The sequence below is a fragment of the Anser cygnoides genome, chromosome 27 (assembly GCF_040182565.1).
Source record: "Anser cygnoides isolate HZ-2024a breed goose chromosome 27, Taihu_goose_T2T_genome, whole genome shotgun sequence".
Classification (NCBI taxonomy): Eukaryota; Metazoa; Chordata; class Aves; order Anseriformes; family Anatidae; genus Anser; species Anser cygnoides.
In genome coordinates this window covers 631,146-645,328 of record NC_089899.1, presented here as the reverse complement: position 1 = coordinate 645,328, position 14,183 = coordinate 631,146, and the positions used below count along the sequence as shown (strand labels likewise).

The window sequence follows — 14,183 nt, the reverse complement described above, 5'->3', positions numbered from 1 at the left end:
GGTCGGCCCCCAGCCCCCAGGGAGCCCCCGGGGCTCCGCTGCTGCAGCCGAGCTCTCCGCGTGCCCCGAGCATCCCCCTGGCTCCGGCTGCTGCTCCCTGCTGCAGCCGATTAACGTTGATCCAAAATGTCAGGAGGAAGGCGGGGAGCGAAAGAAGAGAAATGGGGCTTATTAAGCTAAAAGCATTATCTAAGTGAGCTGGCGTGCGAGCGGGCTGCGCGGACACTCGTGCTATTAAAGTGCACTTTAAATCAGCTGCGCTTACTTCTGGTGCGCTGAGCTGCTCGCTGCGGTGGGTGCGTGCGGGCTGGGGCTCAGAGCACCCCTGAGCATCCAGGCCACCCCTGTGCTGCTGCCGTGCCCCCCCCTCCAGCCCCAGAGAGCCCCCCGAGGGGCAGCAGGACGTGGTGCTGGCGGTGAGGGCACCGGACGACGGAGCAGGCAGCTGCTGCTGCAGGAAGAGGATTGCCAACTGCTGATCCTTGCAGCAAATGTACCCCTCTGTGCTCCCCCTGCTGCCCCCTGCTCTGGGACCTGAGGACCAGAGGTCTGGGGGAGCTGCACGGGGCTTGAGGATGCTCTGGGGCTGCTGCAGGCTCCGGGAAAAGAGCCTCGGGGCAGGGATGAGTGAGGGACTGCGGCAAGAAATCACCTCCCTGCTCCCTGCTGACAGCCCTGCTGGGGAGGCGGCGGCAGGTTATTGAGATCTGTGGGCACCAGGGGCTTTTTAAAGGAAAAACTCAGGCATCTTTCACTATAAAAAACAAATCTTTTATGTAAAAAATAAACCTAAACAAAACCCACAACCCCCGCCGCCATGCTAGTGACAATACAAAAGGCCGAGTCCCCGGAACACCGTGGAAAACAAAGTAGCTGGATCAAAATATATATAAACTGTCACCTTACTGAGATCGGAAATAGCACCGTGCTCACCCCACCCCTCCCAGTGGCAGCCCCGTGCCCCGCCATGAACTGCCAAGCCCGCGGACGACCCCGGACCCCTGCCCATGGGCCGGGCCGGGCACACGGGGGGTGCAGGAGCTGCGCAGCCCCCGCTTCGTGGGAGCAAAACCAAGCCCCAAGCCCCCAGCAGGGGCCCGACTGCGGTGGGTCCGGTGGTACCGAGCAGCATCTCCCAGGGCAGGCTGGGCAGAAGGGGTCTCAAAAATCCAATCTCAAAGCGGTATTAGCAGAGAGGAAACACTTTTCTGTCTGCACCGCAGGGTCGAGTAACGAAAAGAAACAAAAAGGCCAGGGGAAGAGACGGGAGAAGGGCAGGAGCCGCTTTCCGAAGGCCGCCCCGCCGCCGGGACGCTCTGCCGGCAGCCGGCCGCTCCGTGGGCTGCGCCGCTCCAGCACCGAGCAGCGCCTGGGGGTGGAAACGGTCCCTGTGGCGTCCTGCACGCAGCCGGCCTGGGAGCACACGCAGCAGCCCCGCAGCCCCGTGCCCATCTCAGCCGTGCAGTCAAAGGGAGGCCAGACTGAGCGGGCAAATGCTCCTGCGCGTTACGCCACGCTCGCACGCTGGCAAGGCGGCGAGCCACGCGTGCTTGCACGTCTGCGTGCGCACGTGCCCGCGGGCTGGCTGGTTCTTCCCCAGGGAGAGGCAGAGGGGTGTGAGGGCCGGGGGTCGCCTCCTCATTTGGCTGGTTTGGTGATGATGCGAGCGGAGAAGTCGAAGAGGTTCTTGTTGATTTTCCGGAGGGTGCTCACCTCCTCTTCCAGCTCGCTCACCTGGATCGTCAGATGCTCCTGGTCTCCCACCAGGTTCTGCGACAGAAAAACGCGACAGAAGAGCTTTAGGCACCTGGCCCTCAGCTCTGGCAGTGGAGGCTGGTGCTCCCCTGAGCAGCAGCAAATCCAGAACAATTTCATCCCCTCCCTTCTCCGTCTCCTATTCAAGAACTGCAGCCCCCCCCCACCACGTGCAGACTCTGGGATTTGCTCCCCCCATCCCCAGCTCAGCACAGCACCCTAAGGACCAGTTCCGCTCAAAAGAGGACGCCCAAAGGGATCCGTACCGGCAGGAAGCGCTTCCCCCATCCCCGAGGAACTCTCACCTTTTCCCTCGTCGAGCACATCTGGGAGTACATCTTCTCGCCCTTCTCCAGGTAGCTCTCCCCAGAGTCCTGCAAGGACGGGACAGGTCAGATTGATTCACAGGACCCCCTCCCAACAGCCCCAGTGCCGGGTACCCCCTGCAGGAGCAGGCAAAGGGCCCCCCCCGGCCCCCAGACCCAGCCTCATGGGGCAAAGCAGCGACTCCAGCAGGGCACGGCCAATGCCCCTCACTGCGGCACCTGCAGAGCCTCTTTAAAATGGGAGCCCTGTGCCCAGCGCTGGGCAGGGGTCCCCAGAAGAGTCCCCGTGAGGGTGCCCAGTGCAGGGGTGCACCGAGCTCCTCTCCCAGCAGGCCCGTGCCGAGTGATGAGAGCCCGGAGGGGAAACGCACAGACAGGGCGCGCTTTGCCTTGGCAGCACGAGGCGCTGGGCCCGCCGCACGGCCAGCACCTCGCCCAGCACCCTGTGGGAGCAGGGGAGCCCGACTGGCAGCACGGCTGACTTTTCCAGCAGCTCCGTCCCCTCTGCTGAGCTGCGGGCAAACAGCTCCTCCTGGAAGGGCCAACACCTCCTCTGCGTGGAGCTCATCCATCAGCGCGACTGCGCTGTCGCTCTCTGGGGACAGACACGGACAGGGCAGGGAGCAGCTCTGGGGCTGCTGGCAGACAGGACGGGGAAGGGGGAGCAGCGTGACGGCGAGCCCCTGGTTGCTCACGGCCCAGGACAGCCCGTGCTGCGGCCAGATGCACCGGGGCTGGAGCCCAGCCCAGGAGGTAGAGCAGAGCGAGCCCACAGCACGGCACCGGGCTGGGAGGACAAATGACTGCACCAGCCGGGACTGCAAGGGGAGCGCAAGGAGGGAGAATGGATTTCACTGCACTGGAGAGCGGAGTTTAGGGAGGGGGGAATAGCCTCCGGCAAAGAAAAAGAAAAAGAAAAGAAAAGAGATGCTGCTTGGTGGGGGATCTCGGCAGGCAGGACTCCAGGCACAGCAGAGCTGCAGCGCTCGACCAGCCCCCAGCTCCTCCACGTCCCAGCCGGCGCTGTGGTTTCCAGGGGACGCAGCCAGGACCCTGCAGCACCCCAAGGAGTCGGTCCCAGGACAGTTCTCCCTCGGCCGAGAGCGAGGGCAGCGCCTGCGTGTGCCCTGCCTGGCAGAGGGACCCGAGGCTCCCACCACGAGTGCTTGTCGGGCAGTGCTTTAGGAACAGCACCGGGGGAAGTTCAGCAGCACGGAGAAGGCAGGAGAGAGGATCAGATGTGCACAGGAGGCAGGGAAAGGGAGCAGCCTTGTGCAGGGAAGGGCCCACGTCTTCCCAGGAGCCAGGCACGCAGCTGCTCCAGCCAGCACAGGCTTGGTCAGTCCAAGCATCTCTGCTCCCTGCCCCACCTAAGCCATGGAGCTACCTGTCCTGCTGGCCCTGAACCCACCGTGGGGGTTTGGACCCTCACTGTCCACTGCACATTGCTCTGTCAGCAAGAAGTGCACCAGGTCCTCGCCCCAAGGGGGCTGGAGGAGAAATTCTGCGCCCTCCGGACCCCCCACCTGACCCCTTCCCCCCCGGCAGCCTGCTCGCCCCCCGGTACCTGCTGGTGGAGCCCGAGGCGCAGCGTCACTCCCTCGCTTCCCTGCTCGTCGTTGCTTTCGGTGCCGTAGAGGTGCTTGCTGAATTTAGGAAGAGGCACGCTGGGCTTCCCATCCGGGTTGAACATGTTGGCTGGGGCCAGCACGATGAAGGCGTTTGTAACCGGACCTGGGGCGGCACAGGGGGGGGGAGGACGGGTCGCATTGCTCCGCTCTGCCAGCTTTGCCTCCTGCACGGCTCCTCGGGCAGCCCCGAGGATAAACGCGGCCCGAGGAGCCGCGGGCGCCCAGGACTCCCGTGCTCACCCCCAGCCCCCCGAGACGCCTCCCGGGCACCTCCCAGCCCCAGGCCCCACTGCGAGCCCCCGGCACGCAGGAGCGCGGCGGTCTGTTCGTCCTCTGCAGGGCGAGCCATCCATCAGCGGCCGGCTCACAGCTGTCTGCCGGTAATGATCTATCACACACACTCGTTTGGCAGAGTTAATGAGTGCTTTAATTACTACATTTACCCGCACAGGCTGCTGCTTTCTGTCAGCAGCCCCCTCCGCCCCCCGCTGCAGGCTCACACTTGCCAGCAGACTCCCACCGCAGCCTCGCGCTCCCCGGAGCGCTGTCGGGCGCAGGACCCTCCAAGACCACCAAGGCTCCCCGGCAGCACCCCCGCAGCCCAGGGGCTTGTGTGCGAACAGAGCGGCTCAGGCACTGCTCATAAATCCCCGGCCATCCGTCTTCCCCCCCGCTGAACTCGACAGCACAAAGGGAAAGGTTAAAAGGATCCAGAGCCACCTGAGCGAAGGCTGCTGCAGAGCGCAGCTCCCGCGCGGAACCGCTGCCAAGGGCGGCAGGGAAAGGTGCGGAACAGGAGGAGGAGGGAGCCTGGGGGGCAGGAGCCACCCGAGGCTTTTGGTCTCTGCAGAGGAGCCGGACAAAAGCACCTCTGGCGGTGGGAGAGGCTCCCTCAACACCAGCACCAGCCGGAGCAGAGGCTGCCCCAAACCCTCAGCGGGCGGGTGGCTGAGGCTGGCACACCAAAGGCTCTGCCGAGCACGCTGCATCCAGAGGCTGCTCTGCCAGGAGGCCCGGGCTGGCCCCTGAGGCTGCTCCTTGCCAGCACTTTGCTGTAACGAACCTTCACGAGGGCTTCACTCTTGCCCCCTCCCTAACAAAAAGTTTGCCGCTGCTTATGAAAATAGCCATTAGTGAGACGAGCACCTCCAGCTCACCAGCGGGTGTGAGGAGCCGTTTGAAAGGAAGGGACAAGCAAGGAAGAGGGGACAAGACCTCACCAAGTAGCTCACAAGTCCCCACATCTGGTCTCCGCCCAGGCCCAGGCCTGCAGCAGAGCCAGCCCAGCTCCCCCCACCAGCGAGGACGCTCCTCCCAGCCCCTGATGGTCCGGGATGGCTCCGGCACCGGGCGGTGAGTAACATCCTGCCACTGTGGGACTGAGGCAGAACAAATAATCCGGCTTCCAGGGCTGCAGCAGGTGCCAGCAGGACGGACTCGGATGGAGCATGCCCGCGCTGGCCCCGTCTGAAAGAGCCCTCGGGGTTGGGCTGTGCCACCAGGCGTCCGCAGGCAGCACAGCGCTGGCATGGCGAGGGAACTGGGGTCGGGAGAGACGCTGGGGCAGAGAGGCCGGGCGTCCTGGCTCACAGCACGCACCCGAGGCCTGCAGGTTCCCTCTGCACGGTGCCTGCGCACCCGGTGCCAGCCACGCCGGGGTGGCAGGGAGCAGCTCTGCCGTGTCCCTGCTCCGTACCAGCAGCAGCAGCCCCTCGGTGCCCGTCCCTCTGCCTGTGCTCTGCCCCACTCAAGGACAGGCAAACCTTGGAGAAGCCCCCTGCGCCGCCCTGCCAGCACAGCACGCTCCTCTCCAGCCCCGAGCCACGCTCCAGCTCCTCTGATCTATTTCCAGCACCGTCATGTGGGGAGGCCGCTGGTTTCTCCTTTGCCCGCAGCTCCCGCAGCCTTTGCCCCTGTGAGCAGAGGGACGTCACCACCCGAGCACGCCAGGCCGGAGGTGGCTGTCACATCAGCTGTGGCCGAAGCCCTCGTCATCTCGCGAAGGGCACACGCCAGAGGGGCGGCAGGGCGGCAGCTCGGGACAGACCTTGCCGGGAGGGCTGCGCCACGGCCAGCTGGAAACCAGCGCTGCGGGGAGCCCGCGCGTGGGCGGCTACAGAAAAAACCCCGGGGATGGAGGAGTCCCACGCTGCTGATGTGGGAGGGCTGCGGTGGATCTGCGGCCTGCCAGAACTCAGTGTAGGGCCCCTCCGCCCCGCGCTCCCGGCAGCACAGCTCCCCGGTGCAGGGGGCTCCCTGGGAGACACCTCCCAAGCCACGTGCAGCTCCCACGCTACTCCCACGCGTGGATGAAGCGCCCGGGCAGCAGCGGGGTGGAACTGGTGCCAGGGCTGCTGGGGAAGCCAAATCCCTGCCCGCAGGAAGAAGCCAGCCTGCAGAGGTTGCAAGAAGCACCCTCACCTCACGGCCCCGGCACCCAGCGGCACGGTCCTGTGCCCTGCGGGAAGAGCAGGGGCTTGTGTCCCTCTGTGCTCTTCTGGAGCCTCGAGGAAGGCTTTAACGCCTGGCTCGCAGTGAAAGCTTGGCCACCTCTCCTGCGATGACTCACACAGCTCAGGCTTTGCCTGTTTTCACTCTTCTAGTGCTAGCGGAGCACGGCTGGATGGACGCTGCAGCAAACCCCCCGCAGGAACGGTCCTTGGCAGCAAAAGGCAAGCAGGAATGGGTCTGCAGGCAGCCTGGGTCTCAGTGCCTGCCCCGATGCAGCAGCTCGCCCACCTCTGTCCAGAGAGTAAGCTTGTACTTCTGCTACATGAGCCTCATGAGCTCATGGGTGCCTGTTGCCGGGGGCATGGGCATGGGGACAGCTTCTCCCCCTTCCTCAGCCTCCTCAGACGCTAGGGTGTGTCTGGGGGAATGGCTCCCTTTGGAAAACACGGCGGAAGATCCTGGACTTCCTCAGTGACAGGGTAAAATCTCTGACTCAGTCTCTGACAGAGCACAAGAGGGTTGTTAACAGACGTGGGCAAGGTCAAAACACTGCTCCAGACAGCTAAGGCATCCCTTTAATGCCTCTACCCTTCCTGACAGTGTGAAGCAAGTACCAGAAAAATGCCTGAATTGCGCACGGCAGCATCAGCAAAAGCGAGACAGCAGCAGCCTTTAACAGTTGAGGAGGAAAGGATTGTGGAGATAAGGGCATGCCTACCTTTGTGATTCATCGTCTTCAGGCACTGCTTGCTTTGGATGTCCCACAGCCGGACTGTTTCGTCGTGTGAGCCGGAAAGCAGCAGGCTGCCGTCCGTGGAGACGGACAGACACGTCACCTGGTTCCTGGAACGGGGAAGGGAAGGCGACGTTTAACCTCAGGACGACCCAAGGTCTGCCAGGAAGCAGTGAGGTGGGCAGGCAGGGGCAGTGAAGCATTCGGCAGGTATGTCTGGTATCTCACCTGTGCCCTTTGAAGATCTTCCCGTTCTCCCGCTCTGTCTGGAAGGTCCGGTCTCTCTGGACTGGCTGCAGAAATGGAAGAAGGAAGGAGGGCGAGAGGGGTTTGAGTGCGGGAAGACCGAAGGCAGCAGGTTCATCGCTGTGTCTGGGCAGGGCAGGGGAGGCGCAGGGAAGCCAGGCCCTCCCGTCCTGGCAGATCACAGCGGGGAGGCAGCAGAGGCTCAGGGTGCTGTGCCCAGGCTGGGCATGCCCCGAGCACTCACCCAGGCACAGAGGTCAACCTGGAAGATGGAGCCGTCCATGCCGCCACAGAACATGTGGTACTCGGAGAGGTCCAGGGTCACGGCCATGATCCCCACGTCGAACAGGACGGACAGCAGGAGCTCCCCAGATGAGACTTCCCAGAGCTGGAGTCAGACAGTGCAGGAGAATTAAGGGCTTAAACGTCCACTGCAGGACTGGGAGAACACACTGCTGCTTATCAGCACCCGCACGCCCAGCGGCGAGCTGGCAGCACGTACCGGAACCCCCTCCTCACTGCGGCTGGGGACACTGAGGCACGAGCTGGCCTGCCCTGGGTGACCCAAAGCAGCCTCTTTGTGACCAGGAGACAACAACGCTCCTCGGCAGCTCCGAAGCAGCCCCTGACCTGCCTGTGCCCGTCTCACCCCGTCTCATTCCCCAGGGCAGAACCTTCCTGCAAGGCAGGAGGAGCAGACGCAGCTCCAGCTCCGGTGCCTGCCGTGCCCAGAGGAGCCACCTCCGTGCTCTGCGTCCTTCCAGACTGAAGGGACACCGGGGAAGGGAAATGAGGGACGAGCCCAATGCCCCCCAGGGATGAGAGGGACTGCAAAGCATGAGGAGACACAGTCTGAGGGCAGCTGCAGGGAACCCGCTGGTGTTTGGAGAGGCAAAACCCATTAGGTCTGGCAGCTCTGAGTCATCACAGAGACAGCCAAGAAACCGAGCTGCTGCAAGCCGCACGGACAGCTCTGCTGCAGCCCAGCAGAAAGCAGGCTTTAACCCTCTGGGGCCTGCGCACCTCTGGGACGCGCGTTTGTTCCGACCGAGCCGAGCCTCACCTTTGCTGTCTGGTCGAGGGATGCTGTGGCAGCTCGTGCCAAGGGCCCTCCAAAGCCGCAGCACATGTCCGTGATAGGGAGGCTGTGTCGGGACCACACGTGGCGAGGGTCTGGGATCTGGGAGGGCTCTGCCTGCAGCACGCTGTAGGAGGGAGGACGAAGAGGAGACTCAGTACAGCCCAGCAGCAAGAGCCACGCTGGGGATGCCAACGCAAAGTGGCTGTGATGAAGAGCTGAACAAGGCTCTGCTGCCCCGGGGAAGGCTCTGTGGCCGCAAGAACCAAGCCGAATGCAGAAGCTGCCAGCAGCCACAGCACAAGAAGGGCCACTGCAGAGATTCCCCATCCCAAGGGACAGAGCCCTCAGCTGCCATTGCCTGGGGGAGGGCACAATCCACCCTGCGTCAGAAGGGAAAAGGCAGTCGGATGGAAACGCTGCAGCTCGGGAATGTTGGGTGAGACACTAGGCAAAGTCTAGTGGCACTGAGGAGAACAGCGCTGGAACAACTTGCGTAAGGAGGCACGGCCTTGTCACCACTAGCAGGTTTTAAGAACAGCTTAGAGGCGCAGGCTTAAGCAGCACTGATTCTGCCTCCTGGAAGCGGTGGTGATCTCGTGGTCTGTATTCCTGGCCCAGATGCTCTCTGTCCCCAGCAAGAGCAGGCCAAGATGCCCTCGCGTGGCACTGTTACCTGTACAGGTTCCACACCAGAGCCAGGCAGTCCTTTGCCCCTGAGAGAAAGTGGCTGCTGTCATCAGTGAAGCAGAGGCATGTGAGGTCCTGGTAGTGCCGGTTCAGGATGGCTAGGAGGTTCCCGTTGGAGACCTAGGGCAGAGGAAAGGGCAGGAGAATACTCAGAAAGGAGCACTGGGATGTGCCAGGGCAACTCTGCTCCCTGCTCTCAGCACCCAGAGCCCATCCCCAGGTAAATCCAGCAAGAGGCAGTTTGAGAGGCTCCTGCCCACACGAGCTCCAGAACCTAGTGACAGCAGCGCAGCTTCCCTGGTCAAGACCCAGGCATGCAGTAAAGCTTTCCTGTTCGTTGTCGATATCACGCTGATGGCTTCTTCCAGCCTCTCACAGCAGCTCGTTACTCAGCTCCAAGGCAGGAGATGGTTGCGGCGGTTACAAACCTGCTGCGTGCTGCCCCAGGGGCTGCTGCTGCATTTTGGCAAGGCTGCGTGGTCTCAGGCCAAGGAGGGCTCCGGGGTGGGAAACGCCTTCCTAAACCCGGAGCTCTTCTTGGTGAAAGGCAATGCTGCAGGTAGGGAGGGAACTAAGAGGCAGCGAGGGAGCTGCACATAAAAGAACAGAACCAACTCCCTCTCATTGTCTGAATTACACCTAAAAATAAAAGCAAACTGCAATTCAACAGAGAACAAGTGGTTTTGCAGAGCAGGCGAATAACTAGGGCTCCTGGAACCCCTCCCCAGCTCCGTGCGGCCTCTCCAGTGTGCCTGTTCACTCTGCCCTAAGGACAGCGCCGTCACCACTCCTGCCAGACGCCTGGAAGCGTCCGCGAGGCCAGGCTGGCTGGAGGCAAGCAGAAGGGATGCGTTTTGCAGATGAGGCAGAGCAGAGACCAGCTCAGAGCATCATGAGCAAGCAACTCCCACTTGCTGCAGTCTCAGCCCCAGCGTTCCTTGTGAGGGTTTTTGTTTTTTTATCTCAGCACTGCCACAGGCACATTTTTAAAAGCAAAACCTGATGAATTAAGATAGAGCCACCCACATAAAAAGGCTCAGAAACATCCCCCAAGATGGAGAGCTTTACAGGTTAGATATCTTGGTCTTTAATCCTGTGGCTAAGAACAAGCTGTGTTCTTTTATTTACTTGGTGAAGTGCTTAGAACGTATTGTAATCCCCACGTAAACACCACCACTAATTAAAAATAGGGTGACGACCAGAGCACAGCAGCCTTCGCAGGCATCCAGATCACAAGCCACACAAAAATATTAGGCTAAAACGTGGAAAGAGCGCTAAATGAAAACAAAGTCTTGGTTTCTGCACTGAGGAAGAAGGCTCACCGTCTGAGCCTTGAATACCAGACCAAGCATCTGCAGTGGCTCGGAAAGAAAAAGGCCCAAACCCCAGCCAGCACCTCGCAGCACAATTCCTCCTCCTCGGTGCTGCCAGAACCCCTGGGCAGCAGCCCCAGCGCCTCGTGCCAGCACACAGCATGGATCCCTGACGGCTCCAGGGACAACATTAACATCCACGACCCAGAGGAGCTTTCCCTCCACCACGCAGCACGGATAACACAGATTTACTAACACCCGATGGGACTGGGGCACTCGCTAACTACACAGGATGCAAATCTCTGCATTTCCATTTCCTCCAGCCCAGGGGACCCTCACTCATCTAAGAAGGAGCTAAATACAAACCTCCTCCCCTCTAGGACTGCTAGGATTTTCCATCTCCCTGGGATCCAAATGACTTTAACCTGCACGGAGCTCCAAATCATTTATGGGAGCCTTCAAACTGACGATTCTCCTGTGCACAGGTCAGGGAGAGCAGCACCAACAAGCTGCCAGAAGACAGCTGTAAATAAGTGCAACGTCACAGGGCAAATCTGAAGATCCCAGCCCAGCAGAAAGGCGATGAATTGCTGCGCCCAAACACCCTGCGTGTGGCAGAGCAGGGCCTGGTCCAGCTCCTGCTTCTGCCTCTGCCCCAGGTGCCATCGCTGAGTCGCTGCAGCGCACGGGGCAAGTCCCTAGCCCCACACGTGGGTTTACACACGGGTATGACCCAGCCCCAGCCCCAAGGGCATTGGGGAACGCCACCATAAGCAGCCACACTTTAGGGCTTACGGACAAAAGGCACCGCAGTCGTTAGCCTGTGTTCATTTTCAGCACGATGCAGTTTCAGATGCGTTCTGCAGAATCATCACAACGCCCCCAGCAGCAACCAAGAGTCCCCAGCTCCATAGGGCTGGCGTGCCTTTCGAACCAGCCCAGCCACCTGGGGCTCTGAAAGGGAGAGCCTGGGCAGTTTGATCAGCTCTGGCCTGCACGTTTTGGTGTCCCGGTGCCCTCCGCCATCCCCTTGCCAGGCTGTGAGCGTTCCTCACCTCCCACAGGTAGATGCTCTCAGCAACGCCAGCCAGAATGTAGAGCCCGTTGGGAGACGCCGTCAGGCAGGTCACCGGCCCGGGGCAGATGATCTTCTGCTGGAGCTGGTCCTGGGAGCACAAAGACAACAGCAGCCGTTCAGTGAGGGTGGAAATTTGGGGAGGGAAGGAGAAACAAGAGCCTGGCTCAGCCCAGACTGGCATAGGCCAGAAGAGGCAGCTCTGGCAGCGTCCTCAGCCCTGACACTGGAGTCTGGAGACTCTGTGCAGAGAGGAGCTGAAGAAGAAAATGATGGAGAAGCGCGATCCCTAGGACTGCACAAATGACATCAAATTGCTCTGTGTTTTGCAGGTTTCCTCGCACTTGCTTTGTGTTTAATCCCCCAGTGAAAAGGTAAATTGCCCTCCTTGTACCCACAGAGCTCCAGCCGCAAGCAGTGGGAGCAGTACCAAGAGGCACGGGATTTGGATACAGTTGTGCTCCACAGTTGGGGGACCCTGGAGATTCAGCAGAAAACAAGCTAAGATTACAGCAAAATAATATTAATTAAAAGGAGGGGGGGAAACCACGATCTGAGCTAGCTCTTGGCTTGGGGTAAGTGGAGCTGGCAGGAGCAAAGCCTGAGCCGTAGCGAAGAAGGGGCCGTGCGTGCACTGAAACTCAGGGACCGCTGCTGCTCTCTGCAGCAAAACTGAAGGGAATGCCAGGAAACGGAGAGGTTACAGCTGTGGGGTGGAGGATTTGTGCTGCTCTCCTGCCCTAACTGCAGCACAGCCGGTGCACAGCTAGGAGCAGGGCCGGGGCGGCTCTGCAGGGCCGGGCGAGGTCTGGCTGGCGGCGTTTCAGTCTGTGGATCTTCCACTTTGGGCTGAAACGTGCCGAGAACAGGAGGAGCCGATGGGAGTTTTCAGGCAAAGCGGAAGCAGAATCGGCCTGCAGGCCTTCTCTGCGGCTCCCCCCTGACAAACCCTCCCAGGCCCGGAGGGGACCCTCGGGACACCCGTGGGGTTCAGTGCGGAGTCTCCCCGCTCCTTGGCCGTGGTCTGTGGGGGTGCGGAGCCCAGGGTGCCCGCCGGCCGTCCTGCTGCCCTCGGAGGGGACGGGTGGGCTCCTGGCGATGCTCCTGGGGCAGCCCCAGGGCCTCAGAGAGGAAAGCGCCACGCAGGGAGCAGCGTGGGCAGCGCTGGGGCTGGGGAAGGCGATCTCAGGATTAAGCCCTCTCCCAAAACACGCCTTTTAGCAGCTCCCACACAACCGGCTGGGGACCTCTCCAGCGAGCGAACTCAGGATGCCCCCCCCCCCAAAAACGAGAACCCTGGGGAATGCAGGGGGCAGGGGGGGCTGCGGGCAGGTCCTTGGGAGTCCAAGGGGGGCTGAGGGGAACCACGGGGGGGCTCCAGGGAGGGGGGAGGGCGCCCTCGGGGCCCAGGGGGCTTCACCCCACAGCCACCGGGGGGGCCCCGCGGCCACGGGGGGGGGGGGGGAGCTCGCCACGGGGCTGGCCCCCCCCGCGGAGGGCAGGCCTCACGCACCACCCCGGTACCGGGGGGGGCCCCTCAGGGCCCGGGGGCTGCCCGGAGCCCCCCGCGGAGCTCCCCGCGCCCCGCCGCTACCTTCCTCTGCAGCTCCCAGACGTTGATGTAGCTCTTGCCCAGCTGCGCCCCCAGCAGGTGCTCGCCGCCCAGCAGCGCCAGGCCCCGCGGGCCGCTGTTGCCGCCGCGGTAGCCGGGCAGCGCGGAGCCCGAGTGCAGCTCCCACACCGAGCAGTTGCAGAGCGGCCCCGCCGCGTCCGACACCAGCGCCACCTCCATGGGCGCCGCCATCTTCGCGGTCCGCCAGGGCCAGAGAGAGCGCGGCGGGAGCGCAGAGCGCCGCCCTTCCTGCGCGCCGCCCAACCGGCTGCCGAGACAGGCCGGAGGGGGGGGGGCGGGAGGCGCCGCGGGGAGCTCGCACGCGGCAGGAAGCTCAGCGGGGTCCGGCCCGGTCGGGTTCGGGATGGGAGACCGGAAGGTGGATCGGGGCCCCGGGGGCACCCAGGGGTGTCGTGGGTGTCCCATGGGTGCCCTATAGCTCTACAGGCACCCCGCAGGCACGCTATAGACACCCTACGGCTCTACAGGCACCCCATATGCCCTATGCACCCTATGGACACCCCTGGGACTCTGCATAGCTGTATGGGTACCCCATGGCCCTATAGACACCCCTTGGGCACCCAGTAGCCCTACAGGCACCCTATAGCTGTATGGGCACCCCACGGCTCTGTAGGCACCCCCTGGACACCCTACAGCACTACGGGCACCCCCTGGGCCCTCCATACGCCTATGGGTACCCTGTGGCTAGCTGTGTAGGCACCCCATGGGCATTCTCTAGCACGATGGGCACCCTGTGGATGCCCTATGGCTCTGCAGGCACCCCACAGGCACCCTATGGACACCCCTGGGACTCCCTATGGACACCCCTGGGACACCCTATGGACACCCCTGGGACTCCCTATAGCTGTATGGGCACCCCATGGCCCTACGGACACCCCCTGGGCACCCTATAGACACCCCTAGGACTCCCTATAGCTGTATGGGCACCCCATGGCCCTACGGACACCCCCTGGGCACCCTACAGCCCTACAGGCACTCTACAGCTCTATGGGCACCCCATGGCCCTATGGACACCCCGAGCCTCTGTAGGCACCCCATAGCCCAGGGGCCACCCCACAGCTCTGTGGCCACCTCGTGGGCATCCCATGGCCCCCCGCAGCCCTGCGTGCCCCCCCAGCCCCCACGAGAAGTCAGAAACTCCAAACAACGGAACTTTTTTTTTTTTTTTTTTTAATATTTCATCAACTTTACAGGGTTACAATTGTCTTAAATATTCTGAAGTTTAAATACAATCTGTATAATAATGTTATTA

At 62.2% G+C, this 14,183-nt stretch overlaps 1 protein-coding gene across 1 annotated transcript; it reads right to left on the bottom strand.

Moving 5' to 3' along the window:
• Positions 1-749: 749 nt before the first annotated feature.
• WDR18 (WD repeat domain 18) lies at positions 750-13,150 on the bottom strand. The gene is made up of 10 exons (XM_048051953.2): positions 12,893-13,150; positions 11,279-11,389; positions 8,897-9,030; positions 8,206-8,347; positions 7,387-7,530; positions 7,125-7,189; positions 6,882-7,006; positions 3,649-3,815; positions 2,061-2,129; positions 750-1,770 (listed from the first exon to the last, which is right to left on the bottom strand). The coding sequence occupies exons 1-10, from the start codon at positions 13,100-13,102 to the stop codon at positions 1,639-1,641; spliced, it is 1,299 nt and encodes a 432-aa protein (XP_047907910.1). The 5' UTR covers positions 13,103-13,150; the 3' UTR covers positions 750-1,638.
• Positions 13,151-14,183: the final 1,033 nt, after the last annotated feature.